This window comes from Miniopterus natalensis, chromosome 2, assembly GCF_054644295.1.
Source record: "Miniopterus natalensis isolate mMinNat1 chromosome 2, mMinNat1.hap1, whole genome shotgun sequence".
In the NCBI taxonomy this organism is placed as follows: domain Eukaryota; kingdom Metazoa; phylum Chordata; class Mammalia; order Chiroptera; family Miniopteridae; genus Miniopterus; species Miniopterus natalensis.
This window is the reverse complement of record NC_142082.1, coordinates 25,082,746-25,104,731: the sequence shown is the minus strand read 5'-3', so window position 1 is coordinate 25,104,731 and position 21,986 is coordinate 25,082,746. Positions and strand designations below refer to the sequence as shown.

At 40.6% G+C, this 21,986-nt stretch overlaps 1 protein-coding gene across 3 annotated transcripts; it reads left to right on the top strand.

Moving 5' to 3' along the window:
* Positions 1–5,462: 5,462 nt before the first annotated feature.
* CHAMP1 (chromosome alignment maintaining phosphoprotein 1) lies at positions 5,463–18,159 on the top strand. 3 transcript variants are annotated; one of them, XM_016195573.2, is made up of 3 exons: positions 5,463–5,637; positions 9,515–9,633; positions 14,616–18,159. In XM_016195573.2, the coding sequence occupies exon 3, from the start codon at positions 14,670–14,672 to the stop codon at positions 17,124–17,126; it is 2,457 nt and encodes an 818-aa protein (XP_016051059.2). In that variant the 5' UTR covers positions 5,463–5,637; positions 9,515–9,633; positions 14,616–14,669; the 3' UTR covers positions 17,127–18,159. The 3 variants fall into 3 exon arrangements, with proteins under 3 accessions (XP_016051059.2, XP_016051058.2, XP_016051057.2); XM_016195572.2 differs by having other exon boundaries at positions 5,463–5,649; positions 14,662–18,159; XM_016195571.2 differs by having other exon boundaries at positions 5,463–5,649.
* Positions 18,160–21,986: the final 3,827 nt, after the last annotated feature.

The window sequence follows — 21,986 nt, the reverse complement described above, 5'->3', positions numbered from 1 at the left end:
GCAAAGGGCTGGATAGTAAGTATTTTCCACTTTGCAGGCTATAGGGTCTCTGTCACATCTACTAAACTGCCGTTGTAGTGAGAAAGCAACCTTAGACAACACATAAATGAATGGGCATGATTGTGTTCCAATAAAACTTTATTTATAAAAACAGGCAGAAGGCCCTATTTAACCTGTGGACCATAGTTTGCTGATCCCTGCTTAGAGGATGGATCAGACTGGATCTCCTGAACAGTGAGTGGCTGTGGTCCTTGCTGCTCATTTTGGCTTTGATCTGGAGAGTTCTAGGCTTGAGAGTCCAGGACATAGTAAATCTTTTTTCTAAGGCCTCCATTTTGGTTCTGTTGGCTTGTTGGATTGTTTGTATTTGGTGATCAAAGACCTGGAGGTCTTTAATGCTCATTTTCAAAATTTTCAGTTTAGAACAGTGGTTCTCATCCTTTTTGGTCTTAGGAACTATTTACATTTTTAAATATGATTGGCAACCCCAGAACTTTTGTTTAAACACATGTTCCATTTACTGTCATAGTAATAACATCACTGCACATTGTGTAGCCTCTGGAAAACTCCACTGTACACTCAGGAGAAGATCAGAGTGAAAAGGTGAGTAATGCCTTAGTCTTTTTTTATTTTTTTAATCCTCTCCTGAGGATATTTTTTCCATTGCTTTTCGGGGGTGGGGTGGGGGAGAGAGATTAAGATTGAGAGAAACACCCATGTGAAAGAGACACATTGATTGGTTGCCTCCCGCAGGTGCCCCAACATGAGATTGAGCCTGCAATCAAGGTACGTGCGCTTGACTGGAATCAAACCCAAGACCCTTCAGCCCGCAGGCCAGTGCTTTAACCATTGAGCCAAACTGGCTAGGGTCATGCCTTAGTCTTAATATAAAAGTAATCACACCAAGGGACAACCACACCAAGATGTGGTGACAGATAGGCAAGTCTGCGACACTCTCTCACCATAAACCCCCACCCAGTGTCTTGTATAAGCAAGACTCCATACAACCAGAAGGGAACCCCCAATTCCCAGCCTGTCCTTGAGGAAAACCTAGGGTCCCTATGTCTAGCACCCAGCTTTTAAGGCTCTCACCTGAAGGGTGGGCCTCAAAAACACCTAGCTCTGTAAGCCAGTAGGGCTTGCATCAACCCACAGGACTATAGAAACCAAAGATGCAGTTCTGAAGGAGTGTGTGAGTACTTGCTGTTGCTATCACCCCAGGGCTCAGCACAGAGGGAGCAGACAAATTGTCCATCTCCCAGTATTTTCCTGAAGCTTTGGCTGAGTACAAACTGCTTCCTGAAGGGCCAGCTTCTCATTAGCACACTTACAAGTACTGACCCCAATCCTCCTGGGAGCCTGGGGCAGCGGGTGGGCACTTGCACCACCTTCTCCCTCCAGCTTGCTCCAGTGATAAAACCAAGTTGCCAGCAGAGCATGTACATTTTTCTGGTGCGTCAGCTTTTGTGGCTACTGCCTGAGGGTTGGCCCCAGGATCACCTAGCTCTGATATAGAACAGGGCTCCTGTTCACAAGTCCCACAAGACTGTTTCAAACAAAGAAGCAGTTCTTTACAATTGTTCCTAAGAGCAGGGAAAAAACAAAACGACTCCCCCCCCCCCCCCAAACCCACCTCTCTCCGTTCCTATCTGCAAGGGATTTAACTGCATACTCTCAGAACTACCTGAGGGCCTGGCTCCTAATCAGCCTGTATGTGGAAGCTGATGGATTATAATCTAACCTATACATACAGCCCAGCAGGTAGCCTAGTATAGATTAACTTTTATTTAGAATTCATAATTTTGCTTAATCTGTAAATCCACTTATATCACTCTGGACTTTATAAGGTATAATAACCATATCCTATAATTTGTTAAGGCTGAGATTTAAACTTCCTTCCATACCTATGCCTTGACATTCATGATTGCCAGAGCTGTTTTTCAGGAACGAACTCAATATTTTGCAGGACCAGGGGGTTGATCTGGCTGAATCCCTCTGAGGCTGGCCAAAGCTGCTTGGAGGACCCTCTAATGACCTACTCATGAACTTTTCTCATAATACATCTCCTGCCAGAAGTAGAGATTTTCCACCATTTCTGAACATGTGATGTATGTATAGCCATGTTTTCTAACTGCACATGTGCAGCAATGTCCCTACCTATGCATGCCATAACAAAATTCACCTTGATGTTTATGCATGATATCCCTGAATAAAGACGAATCCAACCCTTGGTTCAGGACAAATTCCTTTGGAACTGATTCCTGGTGTGTCCTTGCTTGCTGGCTTGCAATAAAGTTTCTTCTCATAAAATCATCTTTTGGTTGACAGCTATTGAGTAATTGGACCTGGTTCCATCTGGTAACAGGATCCTCTCCTATGGGACACATGGATCTTAGTACGCAACTACTGGGAGCCTCTAAGAACAAAGATGGTGGCTTGGACAATCGTAAAGGTTTGAGAGGCAACCAGCTGTTTGGGCTGAGCTGATTGACAAGGTTCATCTCCTACATAAGACCAGTCTCTCAAGACTGGGAGAGATGGCTGTTTTATCTAAAGCACAGAAACCAACACAAAGAGTCAAGGAAAATAAAGAAATAAGGGAATATTTAAAAAACAAACACAAGATAAATTTCCAGAAACAGATTTAATAGAGGAAAATCTTTTTTTTTAATGTTTTTATTGATTTCAGAGAGGAAGGGAGAGAGAGAGATAGAAACATCAATGAGGAGAGTCATTGATCGGCTCCCTCCTGCATGCCCCCACTGGGGATGGAGCCCGCAACCCGGGCATGTGCCCTGACCGGGAATCTAACTACAATCTCCTGGTTCATGTGTCAAAGCTCAACCACTGAGCCACACTGGCCAGGCTAGAAACAGATCTAAATGAATTGGAGATAAGTGATTTACCCAATAGCTCAAAAGAACTGACATAAAGATGGTCACTGAAGTCAGGAGAGCAATGCATGGACCAAGAATTTCAAAAAAGAGACTGAAAATATTAAAAAGTACCAAACAGAAATAGAGATAAACAATACAATAACTAAACTGAAAAATTCAACAGATGGGGGCAATAGCAGACTACATTAAGTGGAAGGATGGATCAGCAAACTTGAGGACAGGGAAGTAGAATTCATCCAATCAGAGGAGCTATAAGGAAAAAGAATGAAAAAAGAGTGAAGATAGCTTAAGGGACTTAGAGAACAGGATAAATTGGACCAAAATATGCACTATGGTGGGTGGTGGCAGGGTCCCAGAAGGAAAAGAGAGAGGGAAAGGGGCATAATTTCAATTTGAAATAATGGCAGGGGGTGTTATTTATTGATAGAGAAAACAAAAAACTGTGTACCACATCACAATCTAGATTTTGGCTTCCAAGACTTGTCCTATGGCAGATGTTTGTTGAAAGTTCAGTTGTGATAATCAACTCATTCTAACACTGAAGGAACAAACAAAGTAAAAGCAGCCTTACAAATGATGGCTTGCAGCCCCCACGAACCTTGTTTCTAAAAGTGGATCTCACAACAGAAGGTAAAAAGGCTCCAAAGAAGCTCCTTACAGAAAGAAACCTAGAACTCCAGTGCTCCAGAAGCTGGGCTCACACTCCACAACCACTTTTATACCCAAGGGATTCCCTTTTGCGGATAAGAAAGCACAAAACACTAAAGGAACAAGTACACATCTGCAAATTGATATTTCATTGACAAATCACCCAAGGACAGCTCATCTTCACCAACTGCAGAAATAATAAACTGATATATTGCTACGAGTCTCTGGGCTCTAATCAGTTCTTTCATTGGAAATTGTGTGATATGAAGGACAAATTAAACTACCTTCCAGGAGGTGGCTTTAGTACTAACAAGTACATAATAATAAAGGGTTGCAAGTTATTTTGGTAATGCTGGTATAGTAGCAACATTTCCAATAAAATTACAAGACTTTTACAGTACAGTCTTAAGAACAGCACCTCTATACATGCCCATACCGATTTTACAACATAACTTATTAAAGGTAACAATCACAAAGTTAATATGTAGACCTTGATGTTCAGAAAAAAGATTCTCTAATTTCTGCAGTTAAAATTTACAGCATAAAAAGTGCCTTTATTTGCATTTTATTATTAAGGCTGAAGATTATTTTCACTGTTTATTGGACATTTGTCTCCTTTTGTAAATAAGCTGGGTCTTTTGCCTGTATTTCTAGCGGGGTGTTCAACTTTTCTTTTTTGTGTGTGTGAATCCTCACCTGAGGATTTTCCCCCATTATTTTTTTAGAGTGGAAGGGAGGGAGGGAGACAGAAACATTGATGTGAGAGAGACACATGGATTGGTTGCCTCCCGCAGGAGCCCAGATCCAACCTGCAACCCAGGTATGTGCCTTTGACCAGAAATTGAACCCACAACCCTTCAGTGCGTGATCTGACGCTCTAACCACTGAGCCACACCAGCCAGGCCTCAACTTTCCTGTTTTATAAAGAACTTTTTGATGTTTTAAGAGATGAGTTCATTTCAAAGTTGGGCCTTGAAGGACGGAAAGGGTAACTGAATGATGTTCAATTATTTGTGGTCGATTTTGCTCCCTCCCAGCAGTGATTAAATCTGATCAAAATGAATGGATCACTTTGCTACAAAGTACACCGAAAATCTGAAAATTTCCTAAAGTCCACCCCAGTTTCTATATAAACATAAGTCAGAATATGTCCTGAAATTAAAGAACGCAGGGTCTTAAATTCCGCGTGAAAGGGAGCCTAGAGCCAAGAACAGAACAGACTGAAGAGGCCAGGAACTGAGTTCGAGGGGATGCCGGGCTGCTCACAGGCGACGCTGGCGGCGATGCCGTTTGCTCCTGCAGGTGCGCCAGGAGGCAATACCGTTTGCTCACGCAGGGGAACCTGCTCTCACCCGCGGGGCGGGAATGCTGAATAAAGGTCGGCTTATTTTACCCCAACGGGGTAAAAACTGGCCAGCGAAAGTGAAACGCTAGGCCTCTTCTCTGCGCAGTACCTTCTCGGTTGGGCGCCCCCAGGCCAGGGCTTGACGCCTCCACCTGGCAGAGACAGCGGACCGCGAACTCCGGCTCAGCCCCCGTGGGCAAGGATGGCGAGGACCCTCCCCCAGCCCCGGCGGACCAGCAGGAACTTCCAGGAGCTGCGCAGGAGCCACGCCACTTCCGGGCGCCGGGCGGGCCGCTCTACCCGCCAACGCCTCTCGGCAACAGGCGCCCGCGATCTGCGATCTGATTGGCCCGCGCCGCAGGGCGCGCGTCGCCAAACTCGCTTCCCGTCAGCCCCGGCCCTCCGGTCCTACGGCCGCGCGCACGCTCGCGCGCCCGGAGCTCGCGCCTGCGCTTCGCCGCCATTCGGGAGGCCGCCGCTCCGCAGGGCCTCGCGGAGCCGCCGGGGACCGCGAGCCCGGCCTCCCGCCAACATTCGCCCTTTTGGACGCCGCTGCGGTCCAGCGCTGAGAAGCGGGGCGGACAGGGAGGGGCGTCGTCCGGGCCTGCACTCCCGGAGGCCCGCGTCCCGAGGAAGCCTAGGGCGTCCACCGAGGAGGGGCCTGCACCTCGTCCGCTCGCGCCGGGCTGGCTGAACGACCGGCTACCCAGAGGCCGCGGGCGGGGCGGACTCTACGGGGACTTGAGGGTAGGGAAGCAGGTAACGTTTTATTTAAAACCCTGCTGGGAAGTCGGTTCTGGCTCTCAAGGAATGCATTCTTTTCCTTTCGGTCCTAGGTGCAATTTTCTCCGCCCCTAGACTGCGTGGGCTTTTGTCATTGTTTTGAAATCAGCTAGGCAGTCCCCAGAATAGGAGAAATGTAATCATATATCAGATAAGGGATTAGTGTCCGGAAGATGTAAAGAACAACAATAACTCAACAACAAAAAGCAATCCAATTCAGAACTGGGCAAAGGATTTAAGTAGGTGTTTCTCCAAAAAGATACACAAATGGCCAGTGAGCACATCAAAGGATGCGCATCAGCCATCAAAGTTATGAAAATGAAAACCAGAATGAAATACCATAGCACACCCATTAGGGTGGCTCTTCGAAGAGAAATCACAAGTGATGGCGAAGATGTGGAGAAATTGGAACACTTGTGCATTGCTGGCTGGCATGGAAACTGCTGCAGCCAGAGCCCTGACCAACGGTTTAGTAGCGGTTCCTCAAAAATTGAAGCATAGAGTTATTATATGATCCAGCAATTTCACCCCAAGGTGTAAACTCCAAAGAGTTGGAAGCAGGGACTCATAGATACTGCACACCCTTGTTCATAGCAGTCTTGTTTAAAGTAGCCAAAAGGAGGAAACAATCCGAATGTCTCCACACGTGAATGGAAAACAAAATGTTATTCATTCCTAAAACGGACTAAAATCATGTTACATGCTATAGTGTAGATATGCAAAGTGAAATAAGCCAGACACAAAAAGACAAATACTGTAGGATGCCACTCATAGAGACAGAAAATGGGATAGAGGTTACCAGGGGCCGGTAGGGGTGGGGTGAGGAAGGGATGTTATTGTTTAATGAGTACAGAGTTTCTGTACGTGGTGATGAAAAATTTTGGAAATGGATAATGGTGATGGTTTTACAATATTGTGACTGCACTTAATGCCACTGAATTGTGCTTTTAAAAATGGTTAGAACGGTAAGTTTTGTTATCTTTTGCTACAGTTTTTAAAAATGTATAGGAAAAGGCAAAACTACAGAAACAGTAAAAGGATCAGTGGTTGTTAGGAGCATAGGGAATTGTTATGGCAGCCAAAGTATTCTATATGATTCTGTAATGGGCGATTCTGTAATGGTAGATACATGACATCATTACAGTTTTGAAACCCACAGAACTGTAAAACATGTATAGTGACCCCTAATGTAAACTGTGGACTTTAGTTAATACCAGTATTTTGTCATTTGGAATAAATGTACCACACTAATACAGGATGTTAATAATGGAGAAATTGTGTGCAGGGAGGTATGTGAAAACAGAAAACTTCCTGTTTAATTTTTTTTCTTGAAACCTAAATCCACTCTAAGAAAGTGAAGTTTACTAATTTTTAAAAATTCAGCTGGGGTAAAGAGCAATGCTAGTGTGTATATGCATAAAACTCAGTTAGCTTTAAACATGCTCTACATGTTGAGTTTTAATTTTAAAAGATCTCCATAAACATGTTTTTTAAAATGACCAGGGAGAATTTGGGTAGGAATGGGAAATAGGTGTGATGCTATATGGCTAGAACTTCAGTGAAAAGTACAGGATGATGTAGTGGCAAAACAGTAATGATTGGAACTTGTGTGATCTTCCACAAGTCACTTCTGTCACTCAGCATCAGTTTTCTCAATTGTAAAATGAAGATGTTGGACTCTTGTCCTCCAAGGATCTTTCCAGTCCTGTCCTGATCATTGGTTTCCAGTTATGGAGGGCTCCTGCCTGACAAAGCAACTTATTCTAGTCTGTGATTGAGTAGTTCATAAAACTTGATATGTTGAGCTGACATCTGTTTTCCTGCCGGCTTCCCCTTGTTGCTTCTAGGATAGCTTACATATATATTATCCATAACTCTTCCCGTTTTGAAGTTAAATGCCTGTACTCACAAATGATATGTTTTCATGCCTGCCATCTTGGTTGCTTTCATTTGCAGGTTCCCTAGTGTTAGTGACTCTCTTAAAGTTTCCGTCCTGCCCAGAAATGAAGAGAGTGATCCACTGGGATACTCTGCGAAATGCAGAATATGGAATGCAGTTCTCTATAGTGCTATGTTCTGCAACTGATACTTGTATTCTAAGTGCTTGATAAATTTTGTCTTGTTTATTTGGGCCCATTGTATTGGCTTTTCAAGATCTTACTAAATTCCACGGTATTAGGTTGGTCAAGACATACTAGAAAGAACCTGGATAGATAGCAGAACTTTATTTTGGTCTTCCATCACATACTGATTATTTGCCTGATCTTGAGCAAGTTAATGTCTCTCTGAATTTCCTCAACTAGAAATTGAAGTTTTAAAGTAGGTGGTCCCTGAGGCCTCTTGTCCTAAAATCCAGTGGCTCCAAGACTAGATGGTAGCTCAGGTCTTTTAGTTTTAAAATCCTGTGAATCTAAGGTCAGGGCTCCAGTCTTTATGAGGGAATGCATGAGATTAAACAGATACTTTCTGAGCATATACCATGTGCTAGGGAAGTGCAAGGGTCCCTGCTCTCCAGGAGCCCACTGCCTGGAATGGAATCAGGCTTTAGTGCCAGAGATGACCACTATGGTAGAGATGTGTATACAGCAGGGGATCCAAGGAAGATTGGAGAGGGTGGGGATTGGCTAATATTTAAGAAACTATCTCCGGCCAGCATGGCTCATTGGTTGAGCATCAACCTATGAACCAGGAGGTCGTGGTTCGATTCCTGGACAGGGCACATGCCTGGGTTGTAGGCTTGATCCCCAGTGGGAAGCATGCAGGAGGCAGCCGATCAATGACTCTCATTATTGATGTTTCTGTCTCTCCCTCTCCCTTCCTCTCAAATCAATAAAGACATATTTAAAAAAAAAATAAAAAAGCAATCCCACTTAAAAGATGCAGGAACTTGCCTGATGACTGGGTGGCAAGATTTGGAGTGTAAAAGAGAGAAAATACCTGTGTAAAGGCTCAGAAGCTTGAGTTGTCAGGGAATTATAGGTGGTCCAGTACTTTGAGAATGCAGTCTAGTCAGGGGCCAGATTGTGAAGAGTTTTATACACCATGTTCAAATTTTCTACTGTAGGTGTTGGAATTACCTGGAGAAATTTTGAGCAAGCAAGTCACATTAGGTTTTTGTGTTTGGAAGGCGACTGGTAGCATTGTGATGAGTGGATTGGAAGGAAGTGAGACTAGTGGCAGGGAAGTAAGGTATCAGAGTTAAAGCATAGACACGGTGTAGGGAATAGAGGAAGGGTAGATAAATGTGCTAGAACTTAATCAGAAGAGTATTGTGAGCTGTTCTCTAGCTTGTTCACAGCCGGTTTATCCCATTTTGTTCAAGTGAACAACTTACCCAGACCCTTATGCCTTCTCTGAAATTCATTCATGAAAAAGCCTGAGCAGTTACTGAAGCACCACCATCCTTCCGTTCCCCAGAGGCCTGTTTCTTCTTTGCCCCTTGGTCCTGTTGATTATGTTGTCCCTTCCTTTGCTGCCTATTAATTTACTGTCCTGCTATATAGAATGGATAATTGACAAAATGCCAGCTGCACCTGTGGTCACAGCCGCAGTCTCCTGAGTGCTTGTCATATAAGCTGAAGTTAGGTGGTAGGTTTGAGAAGGGTTTGGTCACATACATGGGCATTAGTTCCATGGTGGATTATTAAAGTGGAATTAGACAGGGATGGTGTCATTGACAGTATTTGGCGTAATTTCGTTTAAGTAAGTATCCAGGCTGGTTGGATTGTTGGGGGGTGGAGGACAGGATAGTGAGAGAAATAGGCAAAATTCTATTTTAGGGGGCACAAGATATCATAGGAATGGGATTTTGATTGCCTTTATTTTATTTTATTTTTTTTAGGTTCAGCTTCTCATCTCTGTCCTTCATGTACTCCAGGCTGTTTTCTGTGGTTTAGTCAAAAAGCCATGTAAGCTTGCTGACCTTGAAGACCTTGTGTAAGACTTCTAGTAAGACAGCTGGTAAGTCTACTAGGGAGAAAGAAGCATATTGGTCTTTATTGCTTTCCCACTTTAAAAGTATTTGTCTTGATTTATAAAGTGTTATTCTGCCAGCATTTCTCTGCCCCCCCCCCTTTTTTTTTGCTTTTAACATTTCTTGTGTTTTAATGTTTAGGAGAATATTTTATGATGAGAATATTTTTGAAAAGTGCTTGAAGTTCTTAAGGAAAAGCTCTATAAAAGCATACACAATCATATATATATATAATATGTGAACATGTGCTGAATTTGGGGTTTGAGAGGTAAATTCTGTAACATTTAAAAAAACTTTTTTAAAGGAATTAGCACAGTATGATATTGAAGCTTAAATAGTAGCAGGTGTGGGTAATAGAAACTTTGAGATTGGCCAGAAGAGTTTTTGGTAGCAAGAGGAAGGAGGGAGGGCCATTTGGGAAAGATAGGGAATGATCTGGAAGTCTGAGGAGCCATCGGTAGACTGAAAGGGAATGGGAATGGATGATGCATTTACTGAGTCGCCCTACGTGAAGAGAGAGCTGGTGAATGGACAGATTTGGCAGGCAGCAATTGAGGACAAAAGTAGTTGGTCTACTCCAAGAAGCTGAGGTGGCTGAAGGCTGCTTAAGGCAAGAGCAGTGGGAATTAGGTTAAGTGGTATTAAAAATGGACTAAATTACAGGAATAGCTGTAAAATGTAGGGTTAGTATAAAATTTCGAAAGAGACAAGAAAGGGATAAATCTAGTCAGTGGAAAGTAGAAATAAAGAGAAAAGGTAGCCTACTGAAAGGGGACCACAAGACTGGGATAGCAGTTGGGAAAGAGTATGTGGCAAAAAGGGGACCAGTTCTCTACTGTTGTACTGTGTTAGAGACGTCCATATATGAGATGTGGTTTTGTTTCATTGTTTTTTATTTGGTAAGTTTGCCAGAAGCATTTTTAAAAATCTTCCTGACCATAAAACAGTATGTGTAGGCATTCCTGTGGGAATAGAAGAAAAAAATGCTTTACCCTTAAAGTTTATAACCTAATTCCCTGTATTATATATACTTTCTGGGCTTTTTGATGACCTCTATGAGATGAGTTACTATTGGTAAAAGTTGGTGAGGCAGCACATAGGAAAGGAAGAAAATTGTTTTGTTAATGGGACTGCATATTATGCAAAGAGAGAAGGGGTGTAGCTAAGTAAGTGCTACATTGAAATGAGAAAACAGAAGTACTTTCTCCATACTGTATATGAGTTATTGCTTGAGAACTTGGGAAAAGTTTCTGTAGTTAACAGACTGTTTAATTAACCTTAAGAAACTTGGACAAAAAATTATGAAAGTAATGCCTTTCTTTGTCACAAGCAGTACTTGTGTATCTTTTTGGATGAGCCACTGTGTGTTGGTCATTCATAACTTCACCAAGGTGATTTGGGACTATTTAATTACCAGAAACTGAAGGATTATATATTTTAGAGACTACCATGTAGTTTCTAATTTAATAATAATAGCCAACACTGAGCGCTTGCTATATATCAGATACTATTCTAAACTCACTATAAAATATTACATCCATTTTACAGTCAAGGAAACTGAAGCATAGAAATGTTTAGTAACTTGATCAAAGCCTTGTAGCATAACTAGGACTCAGACCCAGTAAGCCTAAGCTTTTAACCTCTATGTCATAACATACATGATAATATAATATACCTAACTTTTTAAATGTGAGCATCCCTTTACTGTTCATCATTGCCACTTACGGCCAGATGGGGTTATTGAGATAACTTATTCCTTTTACATGTTTTCTTTATTGTGTTTTTACATTCAAGATGTTTTTCAGTACTAAGTAATTACATATTTTTTGTATTCTTTCTAGCCCTAAAAACAATTTTCTAAAAGACAGGGTAATTGCTAATACTTTCTGAAGCACTAGTTTGTTTCCTCAATTATCACCTTTCTACCTTCAGACACCCCCCCTCAAAAATGCAAATGATACACCACTGATATAGATGATAGAAAACAGTGTTGTCAAGAATAACATTTTAGCCCAGCCAGTGTTGCGAAGTGGTTGAGCCATCAACCTATGAACCAGGAGGTCGTGGTTCAATTCTGGGTCAGGACACATGACTGGGTTGCAGGCTAGATCCCCAGTAAAGGTCTTGCAGGAGGCAGCCCATCAATGACTCCCTTTCTCATCATCGATGTTTCTACCTCTCTCTCTCCCCCCCCCTTCGTCTCTCTGAAATCAATAAAAACATTAAAAAAAAACAAAACATTTTCAAAGCAAGTTATCAAAATTAGAAATGACATTATAATTTCAAATTAATATTTTTTTAAATCAATAAAGGGTGGTCCTGTGATTATCAGTGTTTCTAATCTGTATTTTTTTTTTTTAGGAACAGTAACATGGGAAAAGTATATTTTGACCCTGTTGTTACCATTAGCACAGAGCACATTGTATACTCTTAGTAGTGGCTGGTACTTTAGGTAAATGATGGCGCATAATTAAATGAGAAGAGATTTTTGTAAGCCACTTGGTGAATAGACTCACTGAGTATGTTAGTTACACAATCTGTTTTAACAGTTGGTGGATTCCCATGGTGAGAAGAGCATACCAGATGGAACTGGTGGAGAACAGAGTAGAGTTCAAAATAGACTCATATACGTGAAATTTAGTAAATGCTAAATGGAAAATTACACGTAAGTGAGGAAAAGGGCTGTGTAATCAGTGTTGTTGAGACAACCAAACTGTCCATTTGGGATGAAAAAGGAGGCTGAATCCCTAGTTCACATCCTTATTAAAGATACAAATGTGGCCCGGGTGGGCCCAGCTCAGTGGTTGAGCGTCAACATAGGATCCAGGCAATCGGGGTTCGATTCCCTGTCAGGGCACATGCCCGGGTTGCGGGCTCGATCCCCAGTCGGGGTTGTGCAAGAGGCAGCCGATCAATGACTCTCTCATCATTGATGTTTCTCTCTCTCTCTCCCCCCCCTCCTTTCCTCTCTCTGAAATCAATAAAGATATATTTAACAAAAAAAAAAGATACAAATGTAAAAAAGAATTAAATTATTCAAATCATAGGAAAAAATATTGAATGATTAAAAAAACAATGAAATGGGAAAGCATAATTTAAAAGTTATAATGAAAACACTTCTAAGTTTTTAATTTTTATATAAACCAGTTGTGTGTGGTTTCAAAAAAAGTCATAAAGTCAAGAAACAAATGATAAACTGAATATTTTCAGTAAAAGAGTTGATTTCTTTTATATACAAGGACGATTTACAAGTAATTAAGAAAAATGGACAAGTCATACCCTAGAAAAGAAATACACATGGTTAATAATAATAAGCAAGGAAAAATGTTTGTTTCTCATTAAAGAAAAGTAGTGAGATATTAGTTTTCACATAAGAAATAGCAGAGATTAGAAATTTAAGGTTTGTAATATTGGTTGCTGTAACTTGTTGAGAGTTTGGTACAGTGTATCAATTTTAATTGCAAATAGCTTTAGAACCAGGTAATCCATTTCTATGAATTCTCCCTTCAGAAATACCCTCACATTAAAAAATATATACAAAGAAATTCAGTGCTTACTCTGAATGTAAAAATGTCTAGAAAATGCTCTCTAATTCAGTAGAGCTCCTGAAACCTATACCTGCCAAAAATGGCCCAGTTTTGTTTCCAGAATCACAAAACCTACTCCTCTTAGCTCTTTGGAGCATCAGAAGCCTGGCCCTGTTACTTCTCTTGAGCCAGAGACACACCTCCTCTTCCTTAAGTGAAAGCAGATTGCAGAACAATATGTTTAATATCTTATTTGTGTAGAATGTGTTTATGCATTTGTGTGTGCATAGAACATTTCTTCAATGGCATGTAAGTACAGGGGCTACCCCTGGGGAGTGACACTGTGTGAGTATTTTATACTGTGTGAATGAATATGTTTTTAACTGAGCTGTTACTTTTATCACCTAAGACTTAAAAATTTAAAGTCATATTTTCTGGCAAGCAAGTTCCTGTCTCCAGGCTGTCCTCTATTTAAATTGCCTTTTGCTTGGCAAGGGCAACATCTCTGCTTAAGTAATAATTTTAAGCCTAGGATGGCATTTCATTCAAAATCTCTGCTCGAATTGTCTCCTTGACAGCTTTCTCTACATTGCCCTCCACACTCTTACTTCCCTGCCAATGTAAGCACCATATTGTAAGACACCCCTTTAACCCTGAGTGCTTAGAAAAGCATCAGACACAAAATTATTTATTAAGTAAATGACTAAAATACTTTATATTAGGATGGATAAAATATATTTTGATATATTTTTTTAAAAGATCTATGAGCCCTGGCTGGGTAGCTCAGTTGGTTAGAGTCATCTTGATATGCCAAAGTTGTGGGTTCGATCCCTGGTCAGGGCACATACAAGAATCAGCCAATGAATGCATAAATAAGTGGAACAAGAAGTAGATGTTTCTCTTTAAATAGGTAAATAAATAAAATTTTAAAAATCTATGAAAAGAGTTTTCATAGTTAGACCTAATTTAACAAGTGTTTTCTGAAATGGCTTTAAAGTTTCTTGCTCAAACTTAAATAGCCTAGCTTGAATTTTGGTATTTACTTAGCTTTGTGCACAGACAGCTTGTTGATATTTGGGTTTTTAGAGTCAAGATGTAAAGCACATGCAGTAGATAACTTGGGGGTCAGGCTTAGGTCACCGATAGTTTCATAACCTAGTTAAGTCACTTCTCTGAACCTCAGGTTTTTCATCACTAAATGAAAAAAATAATGCTTGAGTCATATTATTAAGAGTATTAAATGGGATCATGTATGTAAATCTAACAGAGTTCCTGGGACTCAGTTAAAAATTAGTTCCATTTCTTGAAAATCTTTTATAGAGATATTGAATAAATGCTTGTGCCATCCGAGGCTTAAAATTATGCAGTTTTAGAATGGGCTAGAATAGCATTTCATTCAAGATTATGTTCCCTGAAAATAATTTATTTCTACTTTATTTCAGCATTGTTGAAAGTTTTAAAAGAATATAATTGTATGTGTTGTAACAGAAAGAAAAATGGAAGTATTTCAGGAACTTCGTAAACCATCAGTACGTTTGGAGTGTGACCACTGCAATTTCAGAGGCACGGATTATGAAAACGTACAAATCCACATGGGCACCATCCATCCAGAATTTTGTGATGAAATGGATGCTGGTGGGTTAGGTAAAATGATATTTTACCAGAAAAGTGCAAAGCTATTTCATTGCCATAAATGCTTCTTCACCAGCAAGATGTACTCTAATGTATACTATCATATCACATCCAAACATGCAGCCCCAGAGAAATGGAATGAGAAACCAAAAAACCAGTTAAACAAAGAAACAGATTCTGTGAAAAGCCCTCCTCTTCCTGAACACCAGAAAATGCCCTCTAATTCAGAACTCCAGAAACCTGTACCTGCCCTTTCCATAGAAACAGAGAAACTTGGCACACTTTTGTCTCCAGAATCACCCAAACCTACTCCTCTTACTTCCCTGGAGCCTCAGAAACCTGGTCCTGTTTCTCCTGAGCCACAAACACCTCTTCCTTCTCCTGAGCCACCAAAAACTACCCCTGTTTCTTCTCCTGAACTTCCAAAACCAGTCCCTGTTGTTTCTGAATCTCAGAAACCAGTTCCTTCACCAGAACCACAGAAACTTGCTCCTGTATCTCCTGAGCCAGTAAAGGCTACTCTTATTAATCCCAAACCTCAGAAACACTCCCATTTCCTAGAAACATTGGGGCCGCCTTCAGCCTCCTCTCCAGAGTCACCAGTTCTAGCTGCTTCTCCCGAACCTTGGGGGCCATCCCCAACTGCGTCTCCAGAGTCTCGGAAGCCAGCCCGGACAATTTCCCCTGAGCCAAGGAAGCCATCCCCGTCAGAGTCTCCTGAACCTTGGAAGCCATTCCCTGCTGTCTCTCCAGAGCCTAGGAGACCAGCCCCAGCTGTGTCACCAGGTTCTTGGAAGCCAGGGCCACCTGGGTCGCCCAGGTCTTGGAAATCCAGTCCTTCAGCATCAGGACCCTGGAAGCCAGCTAAACCTGCTCCATCTGTGTCTCCTGGACCTTGGAAACCAATTCCTTCTATATCACCCGGACCTTGGAAACCAACTCCATCTGTGTCCCCTGCATCCTGGAAGTCTTCGTCAATCTCATCTGGTTCCTGGAAATCTCCCCCTGCATCTCCTGAATCATGGAAGTCTGGCCCACCAGAACTGCGAAAGACAACTCCCACCTTGTCACCTGAACATTGGAAGACAGTTCCCCCAGTGTCTCCTGAGCTCCGTAAAGCAGGACCTCCCTTGTCTCCTGAGCTTCGCAAACCGGGCCCACCATTGTCCCCAGACATTCGTAGTCCAGCGGGATCTCCAGAGCTCAGAAAACCCTCAGGATCTCCAGAACTTTGGAAGCTTTCTCCTGACCAGCGGAAGACTCCTCCTGCTTCACTCGATTTTCCTGAGTTCCAGAAAAGTTCCCGTAGTGGTTCCCCTGATCTCTGGAAGTCTTCCTTTTTTATGGAACCTCAGAAACCTGTCTTCCCTGAGACCCGGAAACCTTGTGGGCCACCTGAGTCCCCTAAAGCGGCCTCCGATATCTGGAAGCCTGTTCTCTCTATTGATACTGAGTCTAGAAAGCCTACTCTGTTTTCTGAGCCTACCAAAACAGCCCCTCCTGCTTCTCCTGAACCACGAAAACGCGCTCTTTTTCCAGAGCCCCGGAAACATGCCCTTTTCCCTGAACTTTCCAAATCTGCTGTGTTCTCAGAATCTCAAAAGGCAATTGAATTGGGTGATGAACTACAGCCGGATGCCATAGATGATCAGAAGTGTGATATTTTAGTTCAGGAAGAACTACTAGCTACACCTAAGAAACTCTTAGAAGACACTTTATTTCCTTCCTCAAAGAAACTCAAGAAAGACAACCAGGAGAACTCTGATGCTGAGCTTAGTAGTAGTGAATATATAAAAACAGATTTGGAAGCAATAGATAGTAAGGGCCAAGAATCAAGCAGTGATCAAGAGCAGGTTGACGTGGAATCTATTGATTTTAGTAAAGAGAACAAAATGGACATGACTAGTCCAGAGCAGTCCAAAAATGTGCTACAATTTACTGAAGAAAAAGAGGCTTTTATCTCTGAAGAAGAGATTGCCAAATATATGAAGCGTGGAAAAGGAAAGTATTATTGCAAAATTTGTTGCTGTCGTGCTATGAAAAAAGGTGCTGTTTTGCATCATTTGGTTAATAAGCATAATGTTCATAGCCCTTACAAATGCACAATTTGTGGAAAGGCTTTTCTTTTGGAATCTCTCCTTAAAAATCATGTAGCAGCCCATGGGCAAAGTTTACTTAAATGTCCACGTTGTAATTTTGAATCAAATTTCCCAAGAGGCTTTAAGAAACATTTAACTCATTGTCAAAGCCGGCATAATGAAGAGGCAAACAAAAAACTAATGGAAGCTCTTGACCCACCATTGGAGGAGCAGCAGATTTGATTTTTAAAAACATTGTGGCTATATGCTCTACAAAGTTGTTTATTGAAACCAGGTGTTGAAAGTATAGTTAAATAGCCTAGTTGGATCAGTAGATGTTGCTGTGTATGGTGTACAGTGTTTGTCTCAGTAGTGTTACACAGAATAGGCATTTGGTTATTTTTTTCATGGTCTCTGTTTATGTTGCTATCTTGTAAGTCAGTTCAGACTATATATTCCAGATGGATAAAATATCTAATCTCTTTTAAGTATATTTGAATAATAAAAAGATGTAGGCGTCCATTTAACAAGCAAGAGCAAGTTGTTACTCAATTTAAAATATCTAGTTAAAAAGTGTATTTTTTTGTGTGTGTGAAACTCATTTCAGACAGTGGCAATTACTAGTTGGAATGTTTAAGAATTAGGCATGAAAATTTTGAGACATTTTGTTCTTTTAAAAGTATTTTCAGATCATAAAATTTATTTTGAAGTTTCTATTTGATCATTTTTATAAATCTTGAACAGTTTCTAGATGTTTATTAACTTTTATGTCTTGGAAAATTGGAGTCTCAGGGTTGCTGATTTTCTGCTAAAAGAGGGAAAATTGAGTAAGTATAAAAAACTGTTCGCAGCCTTCTCCTAAAGGAAACTGAGAAAGGTGAGTATGATTTCTAGGTCTTGTCCTTAGTTGTTTGCGTTGAAGTCTTCCATTCTGTATCTTATCCCAAGCTCTGGCCCTTCACTTCCCTGTGAGCTCACACCAATAGAGATGATCCTTAATTGCCAAATGTGTTATTAGAGTTGTACCTCCTACTCCTGGGCCTTACGTGCCACCTGTTGGGGCTTCAGATCAGGGTTATGAGTAGGAACCGAAAAGTCTTCCAGATTCACCATAGACAATGTTTTAAAGACATTTCTGTTTTAGAATGTGTCCATTCTTGTTTTTAAAGTTGTTACTGTAAATACCTTGAGCCTGTTCATGGATTATTCTATTCTAAAATATTTTGTCAAATGTGTATCAACCAAATTAAAAACAAAGGCTTTCATGTCACCGTTATCTTCATGCGTGTGTTTTCTTTTTCATTATATGATATACAATTTCTGTTAATCTCCCTTATTTCTACTTGTTTTCAGTGTACCAATTTTTTCATATATGGAGCAGCATTTTCTCAGGTCTGTTTTCTCAAAGTTCTATGGTCACGTAAGTTAGGGAATCACAAGGTGCTCCTTGTGAAGAATCGCATCAGTGCACATTAGCTTATTAAAGGTGGTTTTAATTCCAGTGGTTGTCAATCCTGGCTGCTTCATTTAAATAATGTGAAACATTTAGTGCTAGGATTCTGATGTGTAGTCAGTATTGAGATACTGGCTTTAGTTGAGCTGTTTCTGAACAGTGCCTTTTTTTTTTTTTAATGGCATCCAGATTAACATGCCAATTGGGAAGGCAGTGTTTAACTAATACTGAGAACATCTTACAGCTTCAAATTTATCACTTTGGTGAACATAGGCAAGGAAAGCACTGAGTGGGTGTCAGTTTATACTGGGCACTTCAAGAACAAGCTTCCATTTCTGGAGTTTCCTTCTAGGCATGATGCCAACAAGTAGGACAGATAAGATATCTTTGATATACAGTTGTGTTTTTCTCTATACTGACTTGATTAAAATTATGAATTGAAAAACAAAGGGTCTGCAGTACCCAGAAACCCTTTTGAAGCCTGCTGTCTCCAACCATGTTATATGCAATAGATTCTTTTCCTTAGGATTTCACACTTTTTGGTGCAAACTTCTCAAAGAATTCTTCGTAGACTTGTTCAAGGTGGTGCCAACTACATCACATAACTTGCCATCTGATGTGGGTTTTTTTCATAATATCTTCATAGGATAGAGGGTAAGTGGTGGGGACATATGCATAGTTTTAGCCTTGAGGCCTTACTCTTATTTATTTAAACCAGCATGGTTTTTGCCTCACCTCACTGTTGGCTTCCCTTTTTTTTTGTGCCTTAAAAGTTAGGGTAAGCTGTGCCATTACTTTAAGACCTAATTTATTTTTTAACCTTGATAATTTTGCCTCCTATATAATAGCATACCTCTCCAATCAATATGACCCTGTTTACATTTTTATTTTCTTTTTTATGTAATTACAAGTATTTTTAATGAATTCTCAAACTGTTGATTTTAATATGCAAGGGGAATAAAAATTATTGAATCACCTTTTATTCGACATTTATGGGCTTGGTGCCATATTTTAGGTGGCAAATTTTCATTAATTTGTGTGAATTGTGATGTGTCTATAGCAGATTTTTTTTCCTTTTTTTTTAAATACTGGTATGGACTTTACAGTTTTGCCTTGGATGAAGATTGAAGGATACTTCTCAAATCTGATCTGTAAGTATCACAAAGTGAAGGAGGGGGGCCTTTTTACATTGAATTACAACCCTAGAGCTTAGACCCCAAAATTGTTGTTCTTTCCAACCTACCTGTTTCTGTTCATGTAGTGTATTAGTTTTCTGTTGCTGTAACAAATTACATGAAACTTACTGGCTTAAAACAGCACATACTAGTTCTCTGACAGTTCTGTACTTCACTGAAGTAAAATCAAGGCGTCAGCAGGGCTGCATTCTTTCCTGGAGGCTCTAGAAGAAAATCCGTTCTCTTTTCCAGCTTTTAGAAGCCACCTGCACTCTTGGCTCGTGGTTCCCTTCCTCTGTCTTTGAGCTAGTGCATAGTGTCTCTTTGACACTGCTTCTGTTGTCACATCTCTTTCTCTATTTCCCTCTTCCACTTAAGGACTCTTGTGATTACGTTGGGCAACCCAGGTAATCTAGGATGATCTCCCTATTTTATTTTTATTTTTTAATTTTACTTTTAAATTTATCTTTTTGTTGAGAGTATTACAGATGTCCCCTTTTCTTCCCCATTGATCCCCTTCACCCTGTACCCCTCCCCCGAGGCCTTCACCACCCTATTGTCTGTGTCTATGAGTTATGAATATATGCATCTAAATTCTTACATTACTCTCTCCCCACCCACCCACCTTCCCTCTGAGATTCATCAGTTTATTCCATGCTTCTATGTCTCTGAATCTGTTTTGCTCATTGGTTTATTCCACGTATGAGTAAGGTCATGTGACACTTGCCTTTTCTGTGACTGGCTTATTTTGCTTACCATAATACCTCCAGATCCTGCCATGCTGTCTCAAAGGGTAAGGGATCCTTCATTTCTACAGCTGCATAGTATTCCATTGTGTAAATGTCCGAGAAGTGCTTGGTATGATTTCAGTAATCTTGAACTTGTAGAGACTTGTTTTGTGTCCTAATATGTGGTCTGTCTTTGAGAATGACCCATGTGCACTTGAGGAGAATGCTTATTCTGCAGCTTTGGAATGGAATACTCTGTAAAGGACAATTAAATCCATCTGATCTAGTGTGTCATGTAGGGTCACTGTTTTCTTGTTGATTTTTTTGTTTGAAAAATCTATCCAGTAAAGTCAGTGGGATGTTAAAGTTTCCTACTGTAACTGTATTGCTGTTGATCTCTCCTTTAAGTCCTCCAGAAGGTGTTTTTTTTTTTCCAGCCTGTGTGTCTTTTGTTGTGAAATGGGTCTCTTGTAGACAGCATATATTTGGGTCTTGTTTTCTTATCCATTCAGCTACCCTGTCTTTTTGTTGGGACATTTAATCCATTTATATTTAAGGTTATTAATAGGTACTTATCGCCATTTTATTTTTTTATTTTTTATTTATTTTTAATATATTGATTTCAGAGAGAGGAAAGGAGAGGGAGAGAGAGATAAACATCAATGATGAGAGAATCATTGTTTGGCTGTCTTGAGCGTGCAACCCGGGCATGTGCCCTGACCAGGAATCGAACCCTGATCGCCTGGATCCTAGGTCCATGCTCAACTGCTGAGCCACGCCCGGCCGGGCACCATTTTATTTCTTTATGCCTATGTTTCTTACTCTCTATTTCAACTTCTTATTACAGCAGCCCCTTTAAACATTTCTTGCAATGCTGGTTTGGTGGTGATAAATTCATTTAGCCATTTTTGGTCTGGAAAGCTCTTTATTTCACCATCGACTTTGAATGATAGCCTTGCTGGATAGAGTAGTCTTGGTTTCAGATCTTTGTTTTGCATTACCTTGAATACTTCATGCCATTCCCCTCTGGCCTGTAGAGTTTCTGATGAGAATTCAGCTGACAGCCTTATGGGAGCTCCTTTGTAGGTAACAGATTGCTTTTCTCTTGCTGCCTTTAAGATTCTCTCTTTGTCTTGTATTTTCGGCATTTTAATTATGATGTGTCTAAGTGTGGGCCTCTTTGGAGTCTTCTTGCTTGGGACACTGTGCCTCCTGAACTTGTGTCACTTTTTTCTTGACCAGGTTAGGGAAGTTTTCTGCCATTATTTCTTCAAACAGGTTCTGTAACCCTTGCTTACTTTCTTCCTCTTCTGGCATTCCTATGATGCAAATATTATGTTTTATGTTGTCCCACAGTTTCCTTAAACTGTTGTCCTGTTTTTTAGTTGTTTTTTCTTTTTGGATCTCTGATTGATTTTTTTCTACCCTGTCATCTAATTTGCTGATCTGTTCCTCAGCTTCCCCTAATCTGCTGTTCATTCCTTCCAATATTTTTTTATTTCTACATCATTCTTAATTTTCTTCATAGTTTCTGTATCTTTTTTCATGCTGTTGAGAATCTTTATGATTAGTATTCTTAACTCTATAGCTGATAGATTGCTTATCTCCATTTCATTTAGCTTTTCTTTTGGAAAATTCTTTTGTTCTTTCATTTGGGGCTTGTTTTTGTTTTTTGTCTCCCCATTTTGGCTGCCTATTTGGATTTGTTCCTATGTGTTAGGTAGATTTGCTAGGACTCCCAGTCTTT